This window comes from Acartia tonsa, chromosome 5, assembly GCF_053477335.1.
Source record: "Acartia tonsa isolate MP-2025a chromosome 5, ASM5347733v1, whole genome shotgun sequence".
NCBI lineage: Eukaryota > Metazoa > Arthropoda > Copepoda > Calanoida > Acartiidae > Acartia > Acartia tonsa.
Genome location: NC_137264.1, coordinates 18,183,316 through 18,210,824, shown reverse-complemented (window position 1 = coordinate 18,210,824; position 27,509 = coordinate 18,183,316). Strand labels below are relative to the sequence as shown.

The window sequence follows — 27,509 nt, the reverse complement described above, 5'->3', positions numbered from 1 at the left end:
AGTTTCTCTGAATAGGAGTCAAGATAGTGATACTAGCACACCTGGCGGAGTCATGGTGAGTTAGATAGTTTCTCTGAATAGGAGTCAAGATAGTGATACTAGCACACTTGGCTGTGTTATGGTGAGTTAGATAGTTTCTCTGAATAGGAGTCAAGATAGTGATACTAGCACACCTGGCGGGGTTATGGTGAGTTAGATAGTTTCTCTGAATAGGAGTCAAGATAGTGATACTAGCACACCTGGCGGAGTTATGGTGAGTTAGATAGTTTCTCTGAATAGGAGTCAAGATAGTGATACTAGCACACTTGGCTGTGTTATGGTGAGTTAGATAGTTTCTCTGAATAGGAGTCAAGATAGTGATACTAGCACACCTGGCGGGGTTATGGTGAGTTAGATAGTTTCTCTGAATAGGAGTCAAGATAGTGATACTAGCACACCTGGCGGAGTCATGGTGAGTTAGATAGTTTCTCTGAATAGGAGTCAAGATAGTGATACTAGCACACTTGGCTGTGTTATGGTGAGTTTAATAGCTATAATCATATGATTAAAACCAGTTTTTTTTAGCCCGTGCCTTCGGAATCTCGGGTCTAAAAAACTGGTTTTAATCTTATAATTGTACATTCTATATCCGCGGAAAGCTGTTTATAATACGATGCGAGAAATAACTATTATTATCTACGTCCATGCAAGCTTAGCTTCCGAAGACACACAGATGCACCACACACACACACAAACACGCACTCACAGATACACACACTCTCACATATACATACACAGTACACACTCACTCACAAATATTTTAATGGTAGAACAAGCTATCCTTTGATATTGTAATATTTGACAAATTCAAGTTGAAAATACAGCAAACACACACACAAGCTTTTAACATTATATTCAAGCGGATTGGCAGGGTTCAAGGTTTCATATACACAAGATTTTTCGAGTTGGGTAACGGCGCTCTTTTTATTTAAGAGCACTTTTTTTAATAAAAAAGTTTTCATTGTAATTTTTTTGTTTATTAGAATTATTAAAAAGAAATTTCCTGTCAATCCTTTTCAAAATAAAAGACCGGGGCTTTCCCTTAATGTGCCTACAGAGCACAGAACCCCCTGTGTGGGTTGGAAGAATTTTTTACTTTCCTAGTCCTTGAGGGGCTTATAACTGCGGTGCCTGATCTCTGTAAGGCTACCTTTTATCAAATATAACCTAACTTAAAGTACAACACTAACTTATGTTCAAATAATTTAAAAAATCAAAAGAGGTTGCGGTTGGGTCTGTGTTCGACTACGCAGTTTAAGGGAAACCGCCCAAAAAAATTTTACTCCAATGTATCCACCTTTATGAATAACATTCCAAGGTAGGTATAGAATAGACAGATAATATATTAGATAGATTTTCAAAATATTTGAATTTTATAATCATAGTTTTGTTTACACGATTATTTGGCGTTATCCTCTTTTAGATTGGAATGAAATTTGAGTACCCCCCTCCCCCCTCCCGACAACTACGAACAACTATTTTAGGTTATTTTTGTTATATTAGGTTAATAGAATTAAAACTCAATCAACGTTTCATTCCAATCTATAATTTTGACCTGCAGAAGGGGTAATTTTGTTGATTATATTTGAGGTTGTACATCAATTTATCGTTAATTGTCCAATCCCTGAAGACGTCTCTTTCTCTTATAAATTAGTAGGTTGATTAATAAATATTATTCGCACAGAATTATAAAAACATAAACATAAAAAACATTTATTCAGTGACAGATTACGCCCCGTCTTACGAAGCAGTACATACAATAGTACACCAAGCTACTGCTTAGTACCAGGTGTACTTTACAATTTTTCATAATATTTATAAATTTAAATTGCATGACTAACACTAGATGTTATGTGTGGCACTGATTAGGCTTCCCTAAAAGTAGGAATATGCGTATCCGAGATGTTTGCATTGCCTTTTTTAGGTTGGCATTAGGTTAATAAGAAAAATAAGAAATAATAATGTCAAAATAAATGTAGGTAAAATTAAATGGACAGGGGAAAAAGAGAAGGAAAGAAGGGTTACAACAAATTTTAAGGCTAGTTTTTCTTAAATTTTAAAACCATTTCTGTAATTAATGATGTAAGGTTTTTAATAAATCCAGGCAAATCAATATATTTTAAGTACATTCATTACATTCTTCAATATTACATATAGATTTAAAAAGTTCATCTTTAAGATTTAATGCAAATGTTTTTTTAGGAATATTCTCATTTAAAAGATCTTTTTCATGACAAAAATTATTCCATAGTCTTTGGAATGAAAATAATGGAAACCTTTCAATTTTTTTAAATTTGGCTATTGGAATATAAAACTCACTAGAATTTCTTAGTTGTCTCTGATTTCTTAGATTATTTCTAATCCATACACCATCAAAAGAATTTGGTAGCCTCCAGCGAATAAAATCATAAAAAAATAGTAGTTTTGTATAAATAGATAGCTCCTTAATAGGCAAAACATTAATTTTTTTAAACAAAGGTGGCGTATGGCTGTTATAAGCGGATTTGTGTATAATTCTAATAGCTTTTTTTTGTAGAACTACTAAAGGCTTAATAGATGATTCTAAGCCACAGCTCCATGCTGGCAAGCAATACAATAAATGGCTATTTATAAAAGAGTGGAATAGTGTTACTAAGGATTTTTCACATAATATATGCTTAACTCTATTGATTAAAAACAAACTTCTAGATATTTTTTTCCTTAAATATTCAATATGGTATTTAAAGTTAAGTTGAGAATCAATAAACACACCCAAAAATTTAATTGCAGGAATTTCACTCTGTTGGTTGATATAACCCAAATATCTAATTTTATCTGTATCATTCTCATTTTCATTATTAAAATCTAATTTAATTTTAATTTGTTCCCAAGTTATGGAATCCTCCCTTTTATTAAAGATCATAAATTTAGTTTTAGTTGGATTAAGAGACATTTCATTGCAACGAAACCAATCACAGATATTTTTAAGTTCAATGTTGAGTATTTCAATTATCTCATTCAAATCTTTTCCTGATATCAAAAAATTACTGTCATCTGCAAAGAGTAGTGTCATTAAGCTAGTACAATTTTTAATATCATTGATATAAACTAGAAACAAAATTGGACCCAAAATACTTCCCTGTGGGACACCCTTGCTGATTCCTAATAAATCACTTTTTTCGCCATTTGTATAAACAAACTGATTTCTATTACTTAAATAGTTTTTGAACCATTCTAATTCTAATCCATGTATACCAATTTTTTTAAGTTTTTTTAATAAAATTGTATGCGAAATTGTATCAAAACATTTAGCAAGATCACAGAATACCCCTATAGTAATTAAATTTTCATTTTTTGCTTGTCCTAGATAATTCAAAAGGTGAATCATAGGATGTAGTGTAGATTTTTTTGCTTGAAATCCATATTGATGTTCATAGATAATTTGATTAAATTCAAGATATCTTGTGAGTTGTTCAGATACAATTTTTTCTAACAATTTTGAAAAAATAGGTAGCAAACTTATTGGACGATAATTGCCAGGGTTACATTTATCCATTTTAGAGCTGTTACTATATTTAAAAACTAGCGGCTTCGCCCCTAGCCTCTAGGGGCTTCGCCCTATAAAGTTATGGGAAGTCAACCCTCCTTAATAGAAATATTCAAAAAAATTATTCTTTGTTTAATTACTCTGTGGTAAAATTAAACCCAGGTTGTGCGGTTTATGCACAAAAATTTTCATTTGTACAAAAAAATTTTAATTCGTAAAAATTAAACCTAGGTTGTTCGCATACACAAAAATTGAAATTAAAAATCTTTTTTTTTTTTGGGGGGGGGGAATCATGGGGGCTTCGCCCCATGTTGCAGTGGGGTTCCCCCACCCCAATTACTGGTTTTTGTTTACAAAAATTTTTAAAAATTAAAAATTTTGGAGGTGGGGATTTTTTTATTTTTGGGGGGGTTGGGGTGTCCCACCCCCCAAGAAAATAGCTTAAAACCACCAGAGGACCAGTAGGTATATTCCCAGAAGGGTAGAGCCCAATTTGATCAGCAGTTACTGAGATTTTACAAAAAATGTAAAAAAAAAATTTTGGGGGGTTGGATTTTTTTTATTTTTGGGGGGGTTGGAGGTGTCCCACCCCCCAAGAAAATAGCCTAAAACCACCACAGGACCAGTAGGTATATTCCCTGAAGAGTAGAATCCGATCGGTTCAGTGGTTACCGAGATCTTAAGGGACAGACAGACAGACGGACAGACAGACAGACAGACGGACAGACGGACAGACGGACAGACGGACAGACATCAAGCTACTTTGTATTATAGATTGGCAAAACTTTAGCAATTTTTAATTGTGAAGGAATTTGACCTGTTTTAATAGATTGGTTAATAATGTGAACAAGAGGTACGGCAATACTATTTATAATTTGTTTTAATAAACAATTTGATAATCCAAACATGTCAGAGCTCTTTTTATTTTCCATTTTTTTCACTAAATTAAAAAGAACATGAATATTTATTTCTCTTAGCTTAAATACACTGTCTGTATCAGGAATAAAGTCGCACGGATTAAGTGGGGAAGGGTTAATTTGGCTGGCAATTTCATCAGCAATTGAAGTAAAATAAGTATTAAATTTGTTAGAAATATCATGATTATTACTGTAAGATGTATCATTGACAATTATTTCATCTATACACGATGTCTTGTCATTTGATTTTGAGATTACTTGTCTTAAAGTTTGCCAGGTTTTTCTTAGATTTTCTTTATTTTGATTAAGTTGTTCCCTGTAAAAAATTTTCTTTGCATCTTTTATTGCCTTATTGTAAATGTCCCTATATGTTGTATATGCAATGTTGTTTTCTGGTGTTTTATTTTTTGAATAAATTGTCCCCAACTCAAGTTTTTTTCGTCTAGAAATCATAAGCCCTCCCGTCATAAATCCCTCTATTTTATGAATATTTTTATTAAATTTAACTTCTTTGATGGGAAAATGTAAATTAAAAGCACAATCAAATACTTCATGAAAGTTTTCAAAACTAATTTGTGGGTTTAGTTCATTAAGAACATTACCCCAGTTGTTCGTGTTTAACATTGCATTAAATTGATTAATTTTTTCACTTGTTATATCCCTGCTGATAAATGTTTTAGGCTTTTCTGTTTTTTGTGTTTGAGAACTAACATGAAAAATAGGGAAATGATCGGAAATTGAGTTCAGAATAACGCCAGATTCATATGTATTATTGCAAGAATTAGATAAAATATTATCAATCAATGTACATGAAGCATGTGTAACTCTAGTTGGTTTAGTAATTAAAGGCAAAAACCCGTTAGATAAAGTGTTTTCTATAAAATCATTTGTTTTTAAATGAGATTCAAATTTAAGGAGATCTAAATTCAAGTCAGACATGATGTAAGAGTCACCTTTATAAGATGACATTGCTGCTTGTAAATTTGATATTTTATCAATGAAATATTCCATCTGATCATTAGAACTCATGCCTTGTATTGGAGAATTAGGACGATAGACACAACTAATTATATTGCTTTTTTTCTGTTCAGTAATAACTTTCAATGTTAAAGATTCAAAAAGATTTTCTTCAAAATATGATAAATCATCAATTACAGTAAATCTATGTTTTTTATGAATATAGATTCCAACTCCCCCTCCCTTCCCCTTTTTTCTAGATGAGAATACAAAATTATAATTTTCAAGTTTATATAGATCTTGATCAATAATTGAAAATATTTCTTGAATACAAATTATGTCAAAAAAAATGTTGTTTTGTAGAAGAAAATTGATATATTCTTTAAATTCATCAAATTTCGAGGGTAAAGAACCAAGATTCCAGCTTAAGAATTTTATCTTCCTGCAATTCTTAAATTTATTAATGAGTTGTGTGTTGTCAAAATAGGAACATTTTAAATCTATACTGAGATACGGGCTTTCAATTTCGTTTTGATTTGCACTATTTAATTTATCAGCAAAACATTCATTTAGATAATTAATAAAAGTCAAAATTTAAAGAAAAAATAGCACATAAAAAATGTTGTAAAATTTGTAAAATGTGAGAAAACTTGGGAAACTTTATTAAGGAAGGGAATGAGAGAGGGGGTGAGAATATTTTAACTTCCTGTTGAAATAAGATATTTAGGGTGTATGAAGGACATCTTTAAAAATTGAGGGAAAAAAAAAATAGCAAGAAATACTATTTTGAATAAAATTCAATTACTAGTTTAATTTAGAAGGTTAAGATTAGGTCATAATTACTATTATATAAACTAACTTTGAGCACTATTTAATTGTTCATTAGTTCATTGCATGATTTATCAAAAAACTTCACAGATTGTATCCTGTCTCCTTCGTTCTTAATATATTTGATCACTCTACCATCCAGGTGCCAGCATTTAGAGAATTGTTTACTTCTGATCAGTTTCTGCATTACATCATACCTCATTTTGGTGAGGTCGGCGCTTATCGAGTATCTCTCTACACCATTTTTGACGTCAATTTCTCTTATAGGCAGATTTTTTTTGTTTGAGAGGATAAAATCTTTCAATGGGCGACTATGGAACCTTACAATTATAGGTGGAACTTTGTATGATCCATTCTTGTCTTTCGGTATAGGCAGAATATGGGCATTTTTGATGAATTGACCTGGTTCAGTGGGCATTTTGAGACGGTTTTTGTTCGCCTCTAGCAGAGGTTTGAGGACCTCTTCAACTGCTTTCATGGCTGCTTGATTGTGGCCAAGGGACTTTTCCAGATCTTTATCAACTTGTACACCATTGATTCTTACACACTCGTTTCTGCTGTGTTGTTCTCTGTCATCAAGCCTGATTTTTAGCAATTTGATTTCAGATTTGTAGCTCTCCATCTCTGTCTTCAAATTTGTGTTAACAACCTTTATGGCGCTAATATCCTTTTCAATTTGTGGGAATTTTTGAATAAGGGGTAGAACCTTCTTGTAATTTTCCTCAAGGACATGGACCCTTTGTATTAAATCATCCAGGCTGTTGAGCTTATCCATCACTTGCTTGTGGTCGGAGGATTGTTTTTCCGTAAGCTTAGTAATAGCCTCCATGATATCTTTGGAGATATCCTCACTTGTCAACTCAATAGGAAGATTTGCAAAACGGTTTTTGTCCGACATTTTTTAAAACAAATTTTGTCCCTTCTGGCTTGAACTATGTGTTAAAAGCGAGACATTTAAGACACGTCCGCTTAGTTCAAGTATTTTAAGTCAACTAAATAAATAATAGCTTTCCGCGGTTAATAAAATGAAAAGGCTTTGGGCAGCCAAAGCGGTATTGATCTTATATTTATATTTTATTATTTATGGAAAATTGTCTATAATACGATACGATTCATGATTAGCAATGGCTTAGAACTGGTTTTAATCGGTTTCGAAACCATACCTACTGGAAATTGTATTATTTTTAATTTTTGTAGGAGGTGAAAGGTAGAGGTGGTTCTAAAACGAATCTTGGACAGATACCGAACATACAGGAAGCACTGCGCCCCATACTAGACGAACAAAAGAAAATCAACGAAAGAATTGGAAAATTAAATCATTCAATAGAGGTGTGTATTTTACTTACTGGAGTGTCTCTGGAAGGGAGTGGACATAAGGCCGTCCTCAAAGTGTTATGATAACGTTTTCTTCTTTAAATCCTTGGGGACATTTTGATTGGTTGTTTCATTTAGTTGAGTTTACAAACGTTACAACCACTAATTGTAATCTACAGTAGAGGTAATTTTGTGCATCATCATTGTGGATGTACACCAATTTATCGGCCATTGATGTATCACTTGTCAATTTGACGTTACAATGCGATTGATGTGTTAATAAATGATTGAAATTATAAAGATAAGCCAGTTATCTTTGATAACATCCAAGTTATTAACATATTCCTCTTATAATCACTGAAAGGCTGACTAAAATGCAGTTATGAAACAGCTTCGCTTCTGATCACTAAAAGTTATAAAAAGTAAATTATTTTGTTGTAAGAAAACAAAATAATGTCAAAGTAAAAAGATTAGATACTCAATTATTTTACCGGTGTTCAGTCATTTCTTCACATGTAGCACATTAACAAAACAGCAAATTATTGTAATAGCATAATAACCCATTTTGCTTTATTTATATCTTATATTCTTATCTTGTACATTGAATACAGAATAGAATTACATTATTAAATCCATGCTTTAAGACGATTTTAAAAAGTTTTGTATAATATGAATTGTCCGTTAGTTACGGATAGTTCTGAAAGATACTCAAGGTCTGTTAAGATTACAATTTTGAGTATTAAGTGCAAATATTCATTTTTTTAAGTATATTTTTTCTACCAGTCAATATTTAATTTGTCGGGAATTTTTTCTTTCAAATAGATAATTTTGTCTTGAAAGGTTCTAAGTTGTTTAATTCAAAGAGAATTTGCTGCTGTAGCAGCGTTTTCTTAGCCGTTTCTTCACAGTTTCACACTGTAAAACATAAAGCTGCGGTCATGATAAATTATATTGCTGTGTCAAACTCTTTTTGGTTGAGTCTCTCTGTCTTTTTCTCAAAAAATTGGCACATCCGCTTACAACCTTTGGATTCCTACGATGATAAGACTTGGAAAAAGCAACTCCAGGATTCCTACGATGATAAGACTTGGAAAAAGCAACTCCAGGATTCCTACGATGTTAAGACTTGGAAAAAGCAACTCCAATATTTTTTTTATAATTTTAGACTGTGTTATACCAACAGAAAGAAAAAGAAGGAAATACAAATATTAACCGAGACTTGGTTCTATTGGTTCTTTTAGTTGTCATGATTCAGGTAAAGAAGATTTATTTTAGATTTACCATTTACTTTCAGCAGTGTTGCGGATCCGCATTGATTGTATGCGGATCCGGATCCTCCAAATTTGGTCAGTGCGGATCCGGATCCTTGACAATAAAAATAAAATCACCAAATTTTTCCCGACCAGGGGTATACGAAAAGGGAAGGGGAGATTATATACAATATGTGAGAGAGAAGAGTGTGGGAGTGAATCAGCTGATCTTAACAAGGTTACCAGATATTTCAAAATTTGTAAGTGACTATTTTATATAAATTTAGGTCGATTTTTCCTTAAATTTATACCCCATAATCCAGATCCGCATCTTTTTGCGGATCTGGATCCGGATCCTTGGACTCAAAAAAATGCGGATCCAGATCCGCAACACTGACTTTCAGGAACATTTTTGAATAATTGTCCTTTTAGTAATCCTTGTATGTGTGTGTCTTCAACCCGCGACTGTGGCATAACACTTAGCGCATCCGTTCGTTGTGTGGAGAGGATATTGGATCTTAATCTTAGCCAAACACTGTATAATTCTGCTATGTCAGTTCCACAACATTAATATGTAGTTAGCGTTGAGGGAATGCTTTGGCTCAAATTAGACGCAACTAATTACAATATATTACATTAATTACATTGTATTTGTATTGAATTAGTGTTAAATAGTAAGTGTTATGGGAATGGCTTGGCTAAAAATAGATGTAACTAATTACAATATATTACATTAATTACAGTGTATTAAATTAATGTTAAATCTGTTTTAGGCAATGTTAAATTGGGTCTGGGCAGACCGAGCCAGCCGCAGCTCAAGCTGATAAGTTTCAGCCGCAGCTGCTATACAATTTTCTTCCCTTCCATCTTCCTGCGGTTTGTGCAACCCTTACCATCCTTCCTGCCTACCTATCTGCTGTCTATCCAGCTTTACAAAAGATATTACATCCCTTAGTCCACAGACTTTTCAAAAGTTACTTAATTTTTAAGCAATTTTATAGGTAGTAATATCAAAGCTTATTGAATAATTTTTTCTACTGTTATGACAAGGGATAGAATATAATTTACTAAATATTTGAATAAGGTTTAATATTCGAAATTTATTATTAGGGGAGAATGATTACTGTAGAGATCTCGTAATAAAAGAACGATAGAAAACCATCTAGACCTTTCCAGAGTATTTTAATTACGAGATCTTTTCAATAATGATCCCTTCCTTTTAGAAGATTTTTTCTACTTTCCTAGTGCATGCTGATCTGCTAGTCCTTTTAGAACATCAATTGCAGACTGGCCAGAGTGTACGTTTTGTACGTTACGCATCGAATCTGTGTACGTTCTGGACGTTATTTTGATATGTGTACGTAACGTATTTTGAAATTTGTATTTTTGTACGTTTTACGTTTTTTTTTAAATTATAAGAATCAAATATTAGCAGAAAAGTAATTTGTATGTTTTGTACGAAAATTTTAACAAAAACTATAGGTGTATTATATTAAATAAATTCAATATTATCTTAAATTTTCATAGAACAAAAATATGTAGGTAAATTATGCATATATGTTATTAAAACTTACAGTTTAAATTTATGGATTTGAAATATATGTCCTATAGATTTAGTTTAAACTATTGAACAGAAAGAGATATGCAGTTGACTAAATTCAAGTTTAAATGCATTTCATGCAACTACCCCTTTAATAGATTTTATGATAATTTTTTTCAAATTCTTTATATACTTGGGTAAATTTTCCGAGATATCATATGGTGCTCAGTTTAGGATTAAGAAGTCTTATTTTTTGGTATCTTCAGTTTTTAAAGAATAAGAATCAAATATAAGTATAAAAGTATTTGTATATTTATTTGTATTTGTACAAAAAGTATTACAAAAATAGTGTATTATCTATAATACAAAGTAGAATGATGTCTGTCCGTCTGCTTGTCCGTCTGTATATCAGAAGCTTAATATCTCAGTAACCACTGAACCTATTGGGCTCTACTTTTCATGGAATATACCTAATAGTCCTGTGTGTTTTTTTTTTCTTTGGGGGAGGGACACTTAAAGCTTTTTACTTTCTACTAGGATTAGAGGCTTCGCCCCTAGCCTCTAGAGGCTTCGTCCCTTCTTTTATAGAATCGTTTGTTGGAAATTTGTCCAAAAAAAAATATAAAAAAAGATTGTGATTATTTTTTTTATTTAGGCTTCGCCCCAGGGTGCGGTGGTGGTTCCCCCACCCCGCTGATTTGCATTAGTTTATAAAAATAAATTGAGGGTTGGTTGATTTTTTTGGATGGTGGGTTTCCCACACTCTAAGAACATAGCCTAAAACTACCACAGGACCAGTAGATATATTCCCTGATGATTAGAACCCAATCTGTCCAGTGGTTACCAAGATCTTAAGCTTTAGACAGACAGGCACTGATTTACTTTGTATCAAAGACTAGTATTTTCTGAGATCTTTAGCAATAGACAAAATAACCCTATATCCTATTATATATTTATCCTATAAATCCTTTTTTTCTGTAACGAAGAATCTCGCTAACTGCTGAACCGACATGATCATTGTGAGGTTGTAGGCTATTTTCTCTGTCTTTCCATATCCCTTCAAGAACCTGTATTCAAAATGGTAGAAAAATAGCCTAAAACCATCTCGGTAACTGTATTAGTAGTTATGAAAATCTTAAGAATCAGACAAAAAACTTACTACTTTATTTAATAGAATATACTTAGTACGTAATAACAGGATGTATGTCTCTCTGTCAGTTTATTTGTACCGAAGGTTCTCCTTAACCGCTAAACCGATATGGTTCTCTTTTACAGGGTAGCTTCTCATAGGTCCTGGGAGAGGGTACAACCACCCTCCCAAGAGAAATTACTCTTGGAAAAAAATCACCACCCTTCCCCTATTTTCTCTTTCTTTTTAAAATTGAAATCAGAAATGGGGGTGGTCTACTCCCCCCTCCCTCACTAAAAAATTTATTAGCGAAGCTACTCTATAATCACTTTGTCAGTCCGTTATGCTTTCGGAGAAACGTGATTTTCTCGGCTCCTGTTTTTAGTAGCGAAGCTACTCTATAATTCACAATGTCCGTCCGTCCGTCCGTCTGTCCGTCCGTCTGTCCGTCCGTCTGTCCGTCCGTCTGTCCGTCCGTCCGTCTGTCCGTAATTAATGAATTGGGGGAAACGTGATTTTCTCGGCTCATATAAAAGATAGAGAGCTGAAATTTTTTGACAACATTACCATCATTAAGGAGCACAATTAACTATAAAACATTAATGGCGGTCAGACTGCTTTTTAGCAGGTTTTAGGCTATTTTTTATATTTTCCAAATTTTACCCATATCTTTGGTGTTTATGGTCCGATTTTCAAAATTTTTTCAGTTAAAGATATCAAAGTTAAATTTCCCGTCATTTGAAGAGACAACAATGACAGTCAGACTGCCTTTTTGCAGGTTTTTGGCTATTTTTATATTTTTCACATTTTCCCCCATATCTTTGGTGTTTATGGTCCGATTTTCGAAATTTTTTCAGTTAAAGATATCAAAATTAAATTTCCTGTCATTTGAAGAAAAGAAACAATGACAGTCAGACTGCCTTTTTGCAGGTTTTTGGCTATTTTTATATTTTTCACATTTTTACCTATATCTTTGGTGTTTATGGTCCAATTTTTAAATATTTTTCAGTTAAAAATATTAAAATTAAATTTCTGACGTTTTAAGAAAAAAACATTGGCGGCCAAACTGCCTTTTAGCAGGTTTTTGGCTATTTTTATGTATTTGACATATTTCCTCATATCTTTGGTATTTTTGGTCCGATTTTAAAACTTTTTTGCATTAACTGTTTAAAAAAACTTTTTTCCCATTGTTATGTGTGCATCTAGTATGTAATTTACTTTAACCGTCTTCATCATACAAAATAAAACAAGGTTTTGTGTTATTTTTTCCAATAAATCTATTCTTGATTTTAATAATTACACTTTAAATCTACTTCTACGTATTCCCATCCACTTTTTTGTGCTTCGCTACTTATGGATGTTGTCATCCTTGTTTGTAAGTTCACATTCTACATATTTTCATTGAGATTTGCCTTTTGGTTGGGGTGCTAGAAGATCTATTCCTAGATTTTCTTTTTTTCATGGTTTTCTCGACTTCTATTCAAGATAGACGGCTGAAATTTTCAGGGAATAAATAAATTCACATTCTACATATTTTCAAAAAGTTTCTTTAAGGTTTGTCTATTTTTTGCAGTGCTAGATCGATTCCTAGATGTATAGGTTTTTGTGATTTTCTCTACTCATATTCCTGATAGACGGTTGTAATTTTCAGGGATTGTATTAGTTTTCATTCTTAATACTTCCACTAAATTTCATTGAGATTTGCTTATTGGTTGGGGGCCTGAATTTATTTCTAGATTTTCACGATATTATATATTTTTAAAAGGTTTTGTAATTTATTTAAATAAGTTAAATGCTTATTTTTTACGACACTACTCTATAGTTTATATAGTTCCCAGATTTCCATTCATAACTTTTAAGCTTCGCTACTTAAGGATGTTGTCATCCTTGTTTTTTACTTTTTATTTTTAAATAAAAAAATGGGTTTTTAATTCAACTCCCCCCCCCCCCTAATCAAGTTCCTCTAGAGGCCTCTAAGGGCGTAGTCGCTGGTCCTTATAATAGGATATACTTTGTACATAATAACAGGATGTCTGTTTGTTTGTACCAAAGAATCTTGCTAACCACGGAACCGATATGGTTCTCCTAAACAGGATAGCTTCTCATAGGTTTTTGGAAGTTTTATAACTATTTTGGGGAAGAGTGTCACCATCCACCCTCCCAAGATAAATTGACTTTAGAAAAAAAACTACCTCCTCCCCCCAAAAATGAATTTTAATTGCTCACTGATTTTAAGTTAAGGGGGGGGGGTTTAATGCAACCATCTCGTAATCAGTGAGCAAATGGCACTTAGAATTCGAATTTCCATCTATAATTTTGCATGAGTAATCCTTGGTTGGTCTATTTTCCCTAAATCGAACAAAAAGTTGGAAAAGTAACGGCTAACGGCTGGTGGCTCAGCTATTTTGCCATTTTTTTGATATTTCTACTGCAAATTAGTCACGAAACCTCTCTCAACATAATACTCTTTTCTACTCCAAAACGCTATCAAACGGTTCTAGACGGTAGCTGTTGGTACTAGAAGTTTTCAAATTGGTTACCTATTGCTATCATTTAACATGAATTAAACCAAAAATATGTTTTAAAAAGTCGATTCCTACGTAATTGATGATGGATTTACCCTGAAAATAGGCAAAAAACGGCTGAACGGCTGAGCCGCTAGCCGTTACTTTTCCAACTTTTTGTTCGATTTAGGGAAAATAGACCTACCAAGGATTACTCATGCATTCAGATCGAAATTCGAATTCTAAGTGTCATTTGCTCACTGATTACGAGATGGTTGCATTAAACCCCCCCCCCCCCCTTTTTTTCCAGATGTCTATAAATAACTTTTGAGCTTCGCTACTTATGTATGTTGTCATCCATGTTTTTTTATTGAATTCAACTCTCCCCTCCTCAAGTGCCCCTAGAGGCCTTTAGGAGCGTAGACGCTAGTTCTTTTAAATAGAGTAAGAGGATATCTTGTGTCTGTCAGTTCGCTATGGTTCTCCTTTACAGGTAGCTGCTAGTAGACTTAAATATATTGATAATAGGTAACTAGGAAATTATTTAACTTATTTTTATTAGGAATGTACGTTTTTGTACGTTTTTTTACTTTTTTTATGTACGTAACGTATTTTTTTTGTGTACGTTATGTACGTTTTTTATTTTCAAAATTGGCTGGCCAGTCTGCAATTGTATTTATCAAATTTTAATATTAGAGAAAGTATTTATTTATTATAAAACATACATTTTAATTATTTTTAAAAATAATAATTTTGATGCAATATTTACATATAATATTTGATATTCATAGAGTAGGTAGTTTTAAAAATGTTATTTACTAGCTTAAGATAATCAAAATTTCATTAAATAATCCAAATAAGATAAGGAACTTAAGACTTTTTACTTGGTTTGTCAAAAGTTATTTAATTTATTGAACACTATATGATAAAAAGAGAATGTTGGCCTTTATTTTCAACAATTTTGACACAACTTGTGGGACATTCCCCCCCCCCCCCAAAAAAAAAAATCTATAAATGTACTTAAAAACTCTTCTACACTTTTAACTCTGAGCATTTAATTGCAAATCTAGAGGGTGGGGGAAGGAGATTTTTTTTTTTTGTCCGTTACTTTAAATAAAAAATGATTTTCAATAGTATGGCAATCGTTGTTTAAAGCACCACTCCTTTTTTATAAAAGTATCCTACAAAAATCCCTAAAATCTCATAATATAAGGGGAAAAAATTATTTATCTATCAATCTAGTGTGAGATGAGATTTCAGTGTTGTGATTTTCCGTTATTTAAAGAAAAAAATTAATATCTCCTTAAACCTCTTAAAATGTCCCAAGGGTTAACTTTAATTTGATGAAATATTTTTTTTACCTAATGCGAAATCATTGAAACAGAGATGAAGTTTTGAATCTGTATTAACATAATTAGGTGCTCTGTTCTACAAGATTTTAGATTATCATCTTATCCTTGAATGGAAAGTACTTGTTACTTATACATTTTTTTCATATACATTAAGAGATAAAAAGAAATTGTTATAAGATTTTATGGAAAAGGCATAAGCGTCAATTGACTCAAAATTTTCTATGTGATTGATTCATTACAAGCGAAATTTGTAATTAAGAAATACATAATATATATATTTCCAGTGTGGCTTTGAAACCGATCAATATCCGCAAGATTAAAACTAGTTCTGAGTCATACTGAAAATCATGTACCGTATCGTATTACAGACAATTTTCCACGAATGATTTATAAAAATCAATAACAGTTTATTGCCCGGGCCTTTGGTCTCTCGAGGCTAACTTAATTAATCTTTTGTTTTTTTATTTTACAATTCGCTGAAAGCCGTCTAAAATACGATAAAACGTAAATTTTGCGTCAGATACGCTTTTGACTGCCCACCTTGTTTGAGCCTAAACTTGTAATGCTCTAAAATTTTATTTTAAGTGTAATATGTTTTTATCTGTTTAACTTCTGAATACACCAAATGTTTTAAAGCATTTAGAACTTTGATTCTAATTATTATAATAATATATTTTGTTATTTGTACATACAATGATTAATAATTCTACCCTCAAATAATAATTTTATTATTGTTGATTTTAAAAATGACATTATGATTAATATGCGTATTATTATGTTTTATGAAATTTTATTTATGTAGAACTGTTTGATTTAGGTGATACGAGCTTGTTTTTTATGGTCTGTAAAATTTCTAGCTAATAAAAATGGTAGTGTTTCAAACTAAATTGATTTTGCCTTTGACCCTAATAAAAAACTGCTCGTATTTCCATAAATAGTGAGTTTGAATGTGAAATAAATATTAAACAAATCATTTTTTACTCGCTCTAGATATCATTGGTTGTAAGCATAGTTGTTTTGGGTCCTGGCGTTTTTTCTTTTTTAATAACACTACGTTAAAGGTTCGAAGTTTTCACTTCTTCCACCAATTTTTAAAAAAAATCTCTTGCTTTCTCGTCCTTTGGGCATCTAAAACGATGGTCTCCAAAAAGTTTGTGTGTATGTTAGTCCCATTTACTCAAACTTTAACTTCAGTTATGTTAGGCAAGATTTGGGCCCGAGCGCTGAGGTTAGTTATGCCAAGGGGCCGAGCGCCGCTGCTATACTCATAGTTGTGTTGGGGGAGGAAATGTACAAAAAAAAATTATAAATTGAAAAAATCCCAAGAGGATAATACCAGTTTGTTCAGTCTTCAAGTTTCAAAATTTACATGAAAGAGCAATGATCTTTTTTTTAATTTTAAAATGGCATCAGTTTTCATAAAAATTATTCTTGTTTAAAAGGTGACCATATCCTACAAATTGTTAAAATCTCTAATAAACCCTTAAAATGAAAGTATGCCAATATATAAAGCAATGTCATTAAAACTTGGTTTCGCGTAAGTTTGTCAAAACCTTTTTTTTTGTTAGGCTGTTCTCTTACGGCTATTATCATAACTGTTTATAGAAGTCAGAAAATTTAAATAAGATGTTAAGACCTTATATAAGTAGGATACAAATTTATATCTCTTGAACAAAATCCAAAGTAAATTTGTTTACTTCTTCTGGACTTGATTGTATGCATGCTTTGCTTAAAAAAGGGGGGGGGGGAAGTTTTGACACATTTGCGTAAACAGGGAGTATAGGCTTTATCTTTGGACTGAGAGGATAGGTTATTAGGGATAAAATCATTCTTATATGATGAATTTTCCCAAGTTTTAAGATTTTTTGGATAGGCCTCCAGGTTCCGGAGCTCCAGGCCTCCAGGTCCTCTCTGTACAGGTAAAAATTAAAAAAATAATTTTTTTTTGAAGAGTTAGAAGTCAACCTATAAAACAAAATATGCATATTTTTGAATGTTATTCACATATTTGAAGAAAAAAATGCATATTTTGTTTCATAAGTTGACTTCTAACTCTTCAAATAAAAATTTTTTTTTTTCATTTTTACCTGTACAGAGAGGACCTGGAGGCCTGGAGCTCCGGAACCTGGAGGCCTATCCAAAAAATCTTAAAACTTGGGAAAATTCATCATATAAGAATGATTTTATCCCTAATAACCTATACTCTCAGTCCAAAGATAAAGCCTATACTCCCTGTTTACGCAAATTTGTCAAAACTTCCCCCCCCCCCCCTTGTTTCTTGTCATAGGATGAAAATTTGTTCTAAACAAGGATAATAACAATCGTAAAAGCGAAGCACTGAAACGGTAGGACAAACGGACACTTGATTAGTGCCTGAACTGAATATTTAGAATATAAAAGTATAGGAGTCGAAGCAAAATTGTAATTAAATTTGTTGAAAAACGGCTTGATACAGGATAATGTTTATGGACATACTTACATTTTTAAGACTTGATTACAGAGTTGCTTCGCTTATAACATTATACTTTGTTGTCCCAGGAATCAACATACCAAAAATCAGATCAATCGGATGATTAGGTCACATAAAAATTTGTTGTTAAAAAAAGTAAAAACATCAATATGTTTAAAATAGAACTACGGATATTTTTGTAATGATTATAGATTTGCTACGCTTTCTAAATCGTACCTAACTACCAAAGGAATCACTATGCAAAGTTTGAAATCGATAGGACAATTCTAACATACATAAATTAACGAATAACAGCTATCTATCTCGTATGGACGGACCGACCCTAATTATAGAAAAACTTCGCTTTTAAAAAGGTTAATTTTTTTGTTAAAGATTTAATTTGATCTACACGTAATAATGATTTACAATATTTAAACGGACCAACATAAGTTATAAAGTAGCTCACTCATTATTTTTAAAATATCTGAGTAAAATACAAGAAATAAATATATTTTATTTTGTCATTTTAACAATAATTTAACATTTGAACAAAATTTAACAAAAAAGTGTCTTATAAGACTTTATTAAATAACTATACATAATAATGACTAAAACTATGCTTTAAATTCTGACATTTAAATTTTTTTTTCAGTAAAAAATGGCAACAAAATAATCACTAGGTCAGATTAAAGTATGAATATCACATTTTAAAACTTAGGAAAATGTTATTTTATCAATTTGTAATTGAGCAAAAAATAATAATATGACAAAAAATTTAATATAACCTTTGCATGTAAACTTGATTTTTCTATCCTAAAACTTTTAAGTTAATTGTGACTTTTGAGTTTTCACTAATGACATGAAACTTAAATAATTTTGGAAAGCCTATTTCTCAAATACAAAACATTTGATTAGAACGAAAATATCACAGTTCAGAGGAAGGTAAAGAGTAAATTAAAAACAATGTTTTAAACATGTTTTTAAAATATTTTTTTTTGTTTTAAATTAGATCTATACTACATTTTTCAGCACTGGTAATTTTTTAAAAGTTTATTTAAATTGCACTATCACATTTACTAATTTCTGGACTTTTTCAAGAAGTTAATGAGTAGGCCAAAAAGTCTTATGGGACTTTCAGATGAACAAAAATATTAAAATTTCCTAAAACTGGTTTAAAGTGGCAATCATTGATTTAAATGGTATCATGAACATTGAGTGTAAGTAGTAACGGTGTTACCAACCCGTTGTGTTACTGTTCTACAACTTTGGCTGCCACTGCTCGCCTTCCGCCGATTTTTAGTGCGCCGCTTGTGGCCGGTGGGGTTTACGTGGAAGTCACTAATATCCTCAAAGTCATGAAAATTCAGGAAAGGTGAATCGAAAAGCTCTTCAAATTTAATATCCTGTCCGAATTGAAAATCACCTCCAGACGCTTTGTCATGGTGAAATTTATGAGCACCAAAGTGTTGCTTAAAATGTTGGCTATTATGCTGGGGCATATCTCTGAAAAGATCCTCAAAGTCTTTAAAAATATCATCATAATTTCCGGGTTTGTAGCCCGTGGACTCACTAAAATTGCTGTGTCCTACGTGGTCGTACTGCCGCCGCTTTTCTTGGTCACCCAGAACCTCATAGGCCTCGGCGATTTCGCGGAATTTATCAACAGCGTCGGGTTCTGAGGATTTGTCTGGGTGGTATTTCAGCGCCAACCCTCGAAACGCCTTCTTAATCTCCTTCTCTGTTGCCTTCTTTGGAACTCCTGTAATAAAACAACAAAAATTAATATTCAGAATTTAGAAAACAAACTCGTAAGTTATCCAAATAATTTCTTCAATACAAATATCTAAGTCATAAAAAAGTTCCTTAAGAGCAGAGATTCAATAACAAGCCAATTAGAGATTTTTCGAGTTTGAATAACAAGACACGAAGTTAGGTCATGGCTATATTTGTGTTTAAGTTACACAAGTATAAATAATATCCAACATAACATTACTTACGTAATTAAACTTAATAAAAAGAAGCTGTTTTAAAATCTAAAATTCAAAGGGCAGACATTCAGATAAAAAGGGTTATCAATGCAGAAACTCTGTGGGAAAAAAAAGTAAACTCCTACAAAACTGCACCCCCAAAAACTCAAAATTTGGTAGCACAGCTGTTCTATATTTTACCAAAACGCGCATAATAAATAAGGAATATTTTTTTTCTAGTTGAATGTTTTTTAGCTTCAAATAATAATCCTTAAATGTAAACATTCATTAACGCAAGGACATCATGTGACAAAAATTAAAACAAACTCGTGATTTTTCTACATGCTCTTATTTGGTCCATTTTTGGAACATATTAAAGTATCTGTAGGGTAAGAGAAAGGTCTAGTATTCGCCCTACATTCCTTTGTAAGATTTCAGCTAAATACATACACAAAAGTAAAAAAATACTGCTTTGTAATATTGGATAACAGTCTCTTTAGAATTACATATTTTAGCTTTTTACTGCTCCGATCAATACTATGAACACATCGATCGTTGATAAAAATATAATTGCTTTACTTGGTTGACATAGTCATAATCTAATGTCAAAATTTACAGGTGTTTTGAATCATTGTACGTACGTATGACGCAATACTTTCCAAACATAAATACCATCTTACAAAATTAATATCTCTTAAATCGCCAAAAGAAATACTTATTAACATTTTATTTTCCAAGTTACTAATATAATTGAAAGCGAAGATACTCAATAATTCACTTTTTCCGTCCGACTGTAACGCTATTGATGAAAATTGGATTTTTTTCATTTTTCTCTCTTTCTTTTATTTTACTAAAACAACTGCTCTATAACAGTTTGTACGTGCATGACTTTTTTATGCTGTGCTCTACGAAATAATAAGAATATAATGACTTACCTAATATTTTATAGTAATCTTTGGCAAATACAGAATCGAACTCGATAACTCCACAGATGAAACTCACAGCTAGGCATTGAAATAGATTCATTTTTAGGCTTTTTCACTATTTAATTTTTTTTATTTTATTGTTCTAAGTTCTTGTCATTCTATCGAGACATGTGTTTAGACACACGACTATTTCGCTTATGACCGTATTTTCAAAGTCATGTAATTCAAAATATTTTCAGCCTAATGAAAGTGAGAAGTAACTGATCTGTTTACAAAGGAACGGTGCAACTTTTATAATATAAACATGTTCTAGAAACATCTAGAATTTTCTTTATTTTTCTAGAAGTTTTTTTTACATTTTTAAATTTTTCTAGATATACTATATTGCAGAAAAGAAATTACAAATAATTTTGATAAAATATAAAATACTAAAAGTTGCAACATCTTTACCAAAACAAACTTATGTAACGTGAACCAATGAGAAATTAGGAAGTATAATACTCTGACCAATAGGAACGCGACTAGTCTTGCTATTACGTCACAGCAACAGACAGAAAAATCCGCGAATTTGCCTAGTTTGGACAAAAAATTCTTAACAAAATATTCCCTTAAAATTTACTTAATTTAAAAGTCTGCTATATAATACTAAATTAATTGTAATTGAAAGATTTTTAAAAATATCCTTTATTTTTAAAACTTTGTTTCATGAAAAAAAATTAACTATTGACCATTACCATTCTTAGGGTTGATATAAGGGTAAAAATGTCAGAAAATTTAATACTTTTGTTATTGTTTACATTTATTTGTCTGCTTAAAAAAAGGGAAAGTAGATAAGGACCTATAACCAACAAGTGAAATAAATCTAAAATAATATTTGGGGGGCAAATGGAGAGGTCGTCAATTATATGATGTATAAGCTGAGATAAGGATATTGCATTGATATTAATTCTACTAGTTGATTGCAAATTCGTGACTTTTTAGTAATTATTACTTATTACAATTTCTATTGATAATTTTTCCACCAATTGAAAAAGAACAAGGATGACAACATCCATAAGTAGCGAAGCTCAAAAATTATGAATAGACATCTGGGGAAAATGATTTATAGAGTATGTTATAAAAAACTTCAATACTAAAAATCACGAAACCTTTTAAAATTCCACCCGTTTATCTTAAACAGGAGTTAAGAAAATCACAAAAACTTTAAAAACTATAGGAATCGATCTAGCACCCAAACTAATAAGGGTATCGTAATAAAACTTGATGGAAATATGTCATAGAGAAAATAATAAAAGAGAGAAATCGAGGTATTTGAAGGACTAAAATAGGCAGTGGGCCTAGAGGCCTATATTGAGCAATTGCCGCGCTGAATTTTTAATGTTATTCCACCACTTTTCAAAATGAAAATATCTTAAAATTAAGTATAATTTCAGGACAGTTATAGTTGCTGTTTGAAGCATAAATCTAATTTTTAAGGGATGATATAGAAATATTTTGAATTATCATCCATTCTGATGAAACCTAATGAAAGAATATAAAATTATCATTATTAATTTTTCATGACTTTGCTACTGACTTTAATCATAACACTCATTATCAGCTTATAAGATTTATATTGCAGTCTATCTAACTTATATTTTTTAATAAATAAACGTTTTTACAAATTTAATATGAACATTTGATTGTAAATTATAATGATCAGTTTTTCAGTGCCATCTAGCTTTGGATATAGAACTAGAATATCAAAGCGTTCATCAATTTTTATTTTGCCTGTATTTTTCTTGTTTTGGATTTTTGTCACTAAAGGGCCAAACCCTGAGGGGTAAATAACATCACTTGAAAATGTTAAAAATATTGTAAAAACGAGTATTGTCTGAGAAAGAACATAGATAGCATTACAGATTATTCACTTATTTAGATTATTCAGTTATGAAATTTTTTATTTATTATTTAGCCTTAGTTTTAATGTATGTCTTTGAAGTAGACAACTAGCGAACCTGGTGGCTGAGAGCTAAACTATTAATTTTTTATTAGTAAACATTTAAAAGTTTTATCATGTTAATTAGATTTAAATATTACATTTAGGCTAATTTGAAAAAAAATAAATTTTTGATCATAAAAGGTGAACCCTCCTATTTTTAAACTAGGCGAAACATACTTTTCTGCTGCACTAAGACCGTCCGCGGCTGTTTGTTTTTTAAGATTCTAAATCAAATTGTATTTTAAATATTTTCTTTAATTTTTTTTAAAACATAATAAATTACAGAAAAAAAATAATAATTAATAAGATAAATTTTTTTTTATTTTTTTTACATATATAGAATAGGTTATGATTAAGATGCAAAAAGCCGCGGACGGTTTAGATAAATAGCAGACAAATTATTTTAGTAGGGGGGAAGTAATATTTTACAATGAAATTGGGGTGAGTATTCATCCTCTTATCCTTTTTCCTTATGAAATATGTAGAGTTTAAACTTATTCAATCCCTAATATTTTCAGCAGTCTATATTGTATAGGGATCGAAAAAATCAAGAAAACCTAAAAATCTAGGAATCGATCTAGCACCACAACCAATAAAGGCATCTTAATAAAACTTGATGGAAATATGTAGAATTTGAATTTATTTAATCCCTGAAAATTCCAGCCATTCATCTTGAACAGGAATTGAGAAAATTGCAGAAAAGTAAAAATCTAGAAATCGATCTAGCACCCCAATTAATAGACAAATGGACAAAACAATGTATAGATTAGATGCGCACATGTCATAGTAATCTTCACTAAAAATTTCAGCTGTTTATCTCTAATAGGAGCCGAGAAAATTACGTTTCCCCCATAGCGTTACTGACTGACTGACTGTTTGACGGACAGACAAAGTGAATTATAGAGTAGCTTCGCTACTAAAAAGGACAAAAGTAAAATTAAATGCTTATAAAAAAAGATCTAGTAAAGTAAAACATATACTTTAAAGAAGTATATATCTGTGTTTTTCTAAAGCTAAAGATTTTAAAAACTGCTGAACAGTTTTCCATTTTATTTTGGCCATTTTTTTTGCCTATGTATGAGTTTAGGCTATTTTTCTGCCCCCTATTTTTCTGTCCCCCAAACGGCAATACAGACCTTGGGATCAATTATTCAAAGAGTTGATTCTAACTTGTCAGCAAAACCCTGACAAAAAATCAGCAGTCTATCTTGCATTACGTGGGCCTAACGGGGTGAATAATAGACAAGAAGAAGGGCGTTATTTTGAATTCATGGAGGTTGATATTACCTCCTAAGTAATCTATACAGTCCCAAAAGCGTCCATTGAGGGTCAATTTTTAAAGAAAAGTAAACACTTTTTATAGAGAAATAACACTTTATAAAGTAACAATATAGGTATATTTAGTACAAAAATATTTACATATACTTGTTTATTTATAGAACAATATTTACAAACAAAATACAATTATAAAAAAACACTATGGTACATCATTACATGTAAAATTAACGACTAGAAAAATTTGAAGTATTTTTTAACAAAAATAACCCGAGGGCCGACAATCAAGAAAATCCAAGTTGAAATTTCCATTATAATTTATTGGAAAAGTTGAAAATACATTTTTTTTGTTATTGTATTCTTCTAAAAATTCAATTATACTTTTATTGTTCAAAATAACTGCTACAAGCTAATTAATTAATCAATGCTAAATCATCTTTGGTAAACATTGGGTTCAATTGCATTTTTAATGGTTATTCAAATACATTCTAAAAGTCTTTTATCATTATGATAATGATTAAATTTGACAAGGTATAATAAATAAAATATTTTCACCTTTGCAAAAATTTATTTTTAAGACAAAATAAATTGATTTTAGCATCTCATTGATTAAAAGTATTTATTAATTATTTTAGAAAAAGGAAAACGACGCAAAAATAAAGAATTTTTACTGAAAAAAGTCTATTTAAAGCAACAAAAAAAATCTTATCATCAAAACATCAAAGCAATACAATAAATAACTTTTTGATAACTCTTTAAGGCACAGATATAACTTATGGATAAGAAATCATTAGAGAATTATTAGGTGGTATTTACAAATAAATCATAATAATAACTAAATTTACATCGATGGGAACTTAATTTTTGACTAATAAATAATTAGTCAGTCTTTAACACCAGTTGCAAAGCATATAATCTTTGTTTGAAGTTTAAATTGAGACATTTATGTCTAAAAATAGGTGAACGAAATTTTCATAAACACACGAGGGATATCTTTTTAATAGTTTCTAAACAAATTCCAAGCAGCTGGTTGGCTTATCAAATCAAACTGTATAGATTTATACATTATAAGCAATAACCACATTACAAAAGAGACATCTGTCAATTAATTGTTGAACTAATTAAACTACTGAAACATCTCTGTTGGCTGTAGTGTATTTGTTTGTTGCTTCTGCTTGAATTTCCAGATGTTCGTTGCGGTAATATCTGTCTGTTGGCTTCAAGGATCTCTTTATATGCTGAAAAAAAAGAAAAATTATTATATTATATATTACTAGTGGCTTTGCCCCAAGAGGTAATTAAAAAAAAATTAAGTACTACTGGTGCTGCCGCAAGTAGTTTTATGTGAACTAACTTCTCCATAAGAAAAAAATCTACCTCTCCATAAGAAAAAAATCTAACTTCTTCATAAGAAAAAAATCTACCCCTCCATAAGAAAAAAATCTAACTTCTCCATAAGAAAAAAATCTACCTCTCCATAAGAAAAAAAATCTAACTTCTCCATAAGAAAAAAAAACCTAACTTCTCCGCAAGAAAAAAAAATCGGAGGGGGGATTTTTTATTTTTTGGAGGGGTTGGGGGTGTCCCACCCCCCAAGAAAATAGCTTAAAACCACCACAGGATCAATATGTATACACCCTGAAGAGTAGAATCTGATCGGTTCCGTGGTTACCGAGATCTTAAGCTTCAGACGGACGGACAGACATCATTCTACTTTGTATTATAGATTTATTGAGAATAGTTAAGTGTCGCATCGTATTATAGACAACTTTCCACGGATATTAAAATGAATATATGATTTAAACCAGTTTTGTTAGCACCGAGGTATCGAAGTCCGAGGCTGATAAATTTATTAATTTTTATTCTAATTTTTGTGAAAAATTTATAACAACGGATAAATTGTTTTGCAGATTATGATCCGTTAAGTTAGAGTATAATAGGAGCCTCCCTGAAAAGGGTATAAAAACATGATATTCTTTTTCAACAATTTTACCTATAAATTATCACGAAACCTTTCGATTCCAAAGAATAAATTTGCTCCTACACTAGAATACTTATATTTATCTGCACATCGTATTATAGACAGCTTTCCGGGGATATTAAAATGAAAAAAAATCCGAGGAACCGATGACTTAGATCAACAAAACTGGTATTAATTTTATGATTTTTATTTTGATATTTGTGAAAATTGACTGTAATATGATGCTGTATTTTTCAGTAAGTCTGAGAACCGGTTCTATTCCAGCGGATATTAATCGGTTTCAAAGCCATACTGGGATCATCTTTACTCACCGTCGTTCTAGGGACACCGCGTGCGCCGAACAGCAGATGCACAATGCCACCAATAATTATGGGGGCCACGGGGAGGACAGCAAGGGACAGACCCAGGGGCACGCCCCAGGACGCAGGCAGGGACATGGAGAAGGTGGCCAGAGGATCAATGAGGTGCTCGATAGCCAGGGATCTTAAGCTCCAACACAGAGCAGCCTAAAAAAAATTATGTTAAATACAAAAATATTAAATTTTGAGGAAATGGCTTAAATTGATTATCTAATAAATATAGAAAGTCTAGATAATCAATTAAGTAATTGAACCAGTAAGAACAATGGTTAAAAAATTTTCACATTTAGGCACAAAAGGACAGTTTTTTCTTTTAATCTGTTGATTATTAGGATATTATTTATTTGATTTTTTTGAATTACCCAACTCAAAATTGAAAAGCATATAATTATACAGTGTATCGAATTTCTGTTAATCCTTAATTTTATATAATTTTCAGTTTCTTTCGAGTATTGTTATATACGAAAGTGTTTCAATAGCAAATAAATCTAAGGAAGTTTCTTATGCGGCGAGTTGATCATGTAGAGAAAGGATGGAAGCTTTTATTTGTGCCTATAAAAAATGACGTTAAACTGGCCTACCATTGGTAAATAAAATGTATTCTGGCCATTGGTAATTTAGTCTGTTTATTGGATTATTATTGGTAATTTTTTTATCTATAATACACAGTAGAACGATTTCTGTCTGTCAGTCTTAAGCTTAAAATCTCAGTAATTAATGAACCGATTGGGCTCTACTCTTCAGGGAATACACCTACTGGTCCTGTGATGATTTTTCACTAAATTAAAAAAGGGGGAGGTCAAATACCCCCCCCCCCCTCTAAAAAAATGATTTGCTCTTTTGGTTTAAAGCTTATCTTGCTGAAGTGATGGCGCACCATAATTTTCTGATATTTAATTTCTTTATATTTACATTTTGCATTTGCACTAACGCGAACTTAAAACTATAAGCTATAAATTGCGTAAAAATGTGCAAAAAGTTACATATCTAAGTTTATCCTATATGCTAAAGTAGCTGGATGTTTATGTTTATAGTAAAATCTAGGAAACCAATGTTCCTATTTGGCAATTTCTTTTCAGATCATCTTTATTTTGGTCCTGCCCAGTTTTTATGCTATTTTGACGAGGAGATAAGTCAAAGATTAGGTTAGGTTATATTAGATACAGAGGGTGGCCCTGCAGTGTTAGGTTCAGGTATAGTTGTACTTGGTTACAC

At 31.3% G+C, this 27,509-nt stretch overlaps 3 protein-coding genes across 10 annotated transcripts in view; 1 reads left to right on the top strand and 2 right to left on the bottom strand.

Moving 5' to 3' along the window:
- The window catches only part of Orp8 (Oxysterol-binding protein-related protein 8), a 103,405-nt gene extending 93,631 nt beyond the window's left edge, over nucleotides 1-9,774 (top strand). For all 5 annotated transcript variants that reach the window (XM_080160592.1, XM_080160594.1, XM_080160591.1 and 2 more), the window contains 3 exons: nucleotides 7,465-7,596; nucleotides 8,747-8,836; nucleotides 9,605-9,774. In XM_080160592.1, the coding sequence (XP_080016718.1) occupies nucleotides 7,465-7,596; nucleotides 8,747-8,836; nucleotides 9,605-9,655 (273 nt within the window). In that variant the 3' untranslated portion in view covers nucleotides 9,656-9,774. The remainder of the gene's footprint in view (nucleotides 1-7,464; nucleotides 7,597-8,746; nucleotides 8,837-9,604) is intronic.
- Nucleotides 9,775-18,299: 8,525 nt separating this feature from the next.
- On the bottom strand, nucleotides 18,300-21,207 carry LOC145318910 (dnaJ homolog subfamily B member 9-like). The gene is made up of 2 exons (XM_080160601.1): nucleotides 20,708-21,207; nucleotides 18,300-19,564 (listed from the first exon to the last, which is right to left on the bottom strand). Exons 1-2 carry the CDS (start codon nucleotides 20,796-20,798, stop codon nucleotides 19,008-19,010), a joined length of 648 nt encoding a protein of 215 aa, XP_080016727.1. The 5' UTR covers nucleotides 20,799-21,207; the 3' UTR covers nucleotides 18,300-19,007.
- Nucleotides 21,208-24,053: 2,846 nt separating this feature from the next.
- LOC145318909 (sodium-dependent dopamine transporter-like) overlaps nucleotides 24,054-27,509 on the bottom strand; it is a 177,173-nt gene continuing 173,717 nt past the window's right edge. For all 4 annotated transcript variants that reach the window (XM_080160596.1, XM_080160597.1, XM_080160599.1 and 1 more), the window contains 2 exons: nucleotides 26,247-26,441; nucleotides 24,054-25,192 (listed from right to left, as the gene is read on the bottom strand). In XM_080160596.1, coding sequence (XP_080016722.1) covers nucleotides 25,076-25,192; nucleotides 26,247-26,441 — 312 coding nt within the window. In that variant the 3' untranslated portion in view covers nucleotides 24,054-25,075. The remainder of the gene's footprint in view (nucleotides 25,193-26,246; nucleotides 26,442-27,509) is intronic.

Coding starts and splice junctions, on each gene's coding strand:
- LOC145318910 (XM_080160601.1), bottom strand. CDS start 20,798: ATGAATCTATTTCAATGCCTAGCTGTGAGTTTCATCTGTGGAGTTATC. Junction 19,565..20,707: donor AGATTACTATAAAATATTAG/GTAAGTCATTAT, acceptor GTTTTATTACAG/GAGTTCCAAAGAAGGCAACA.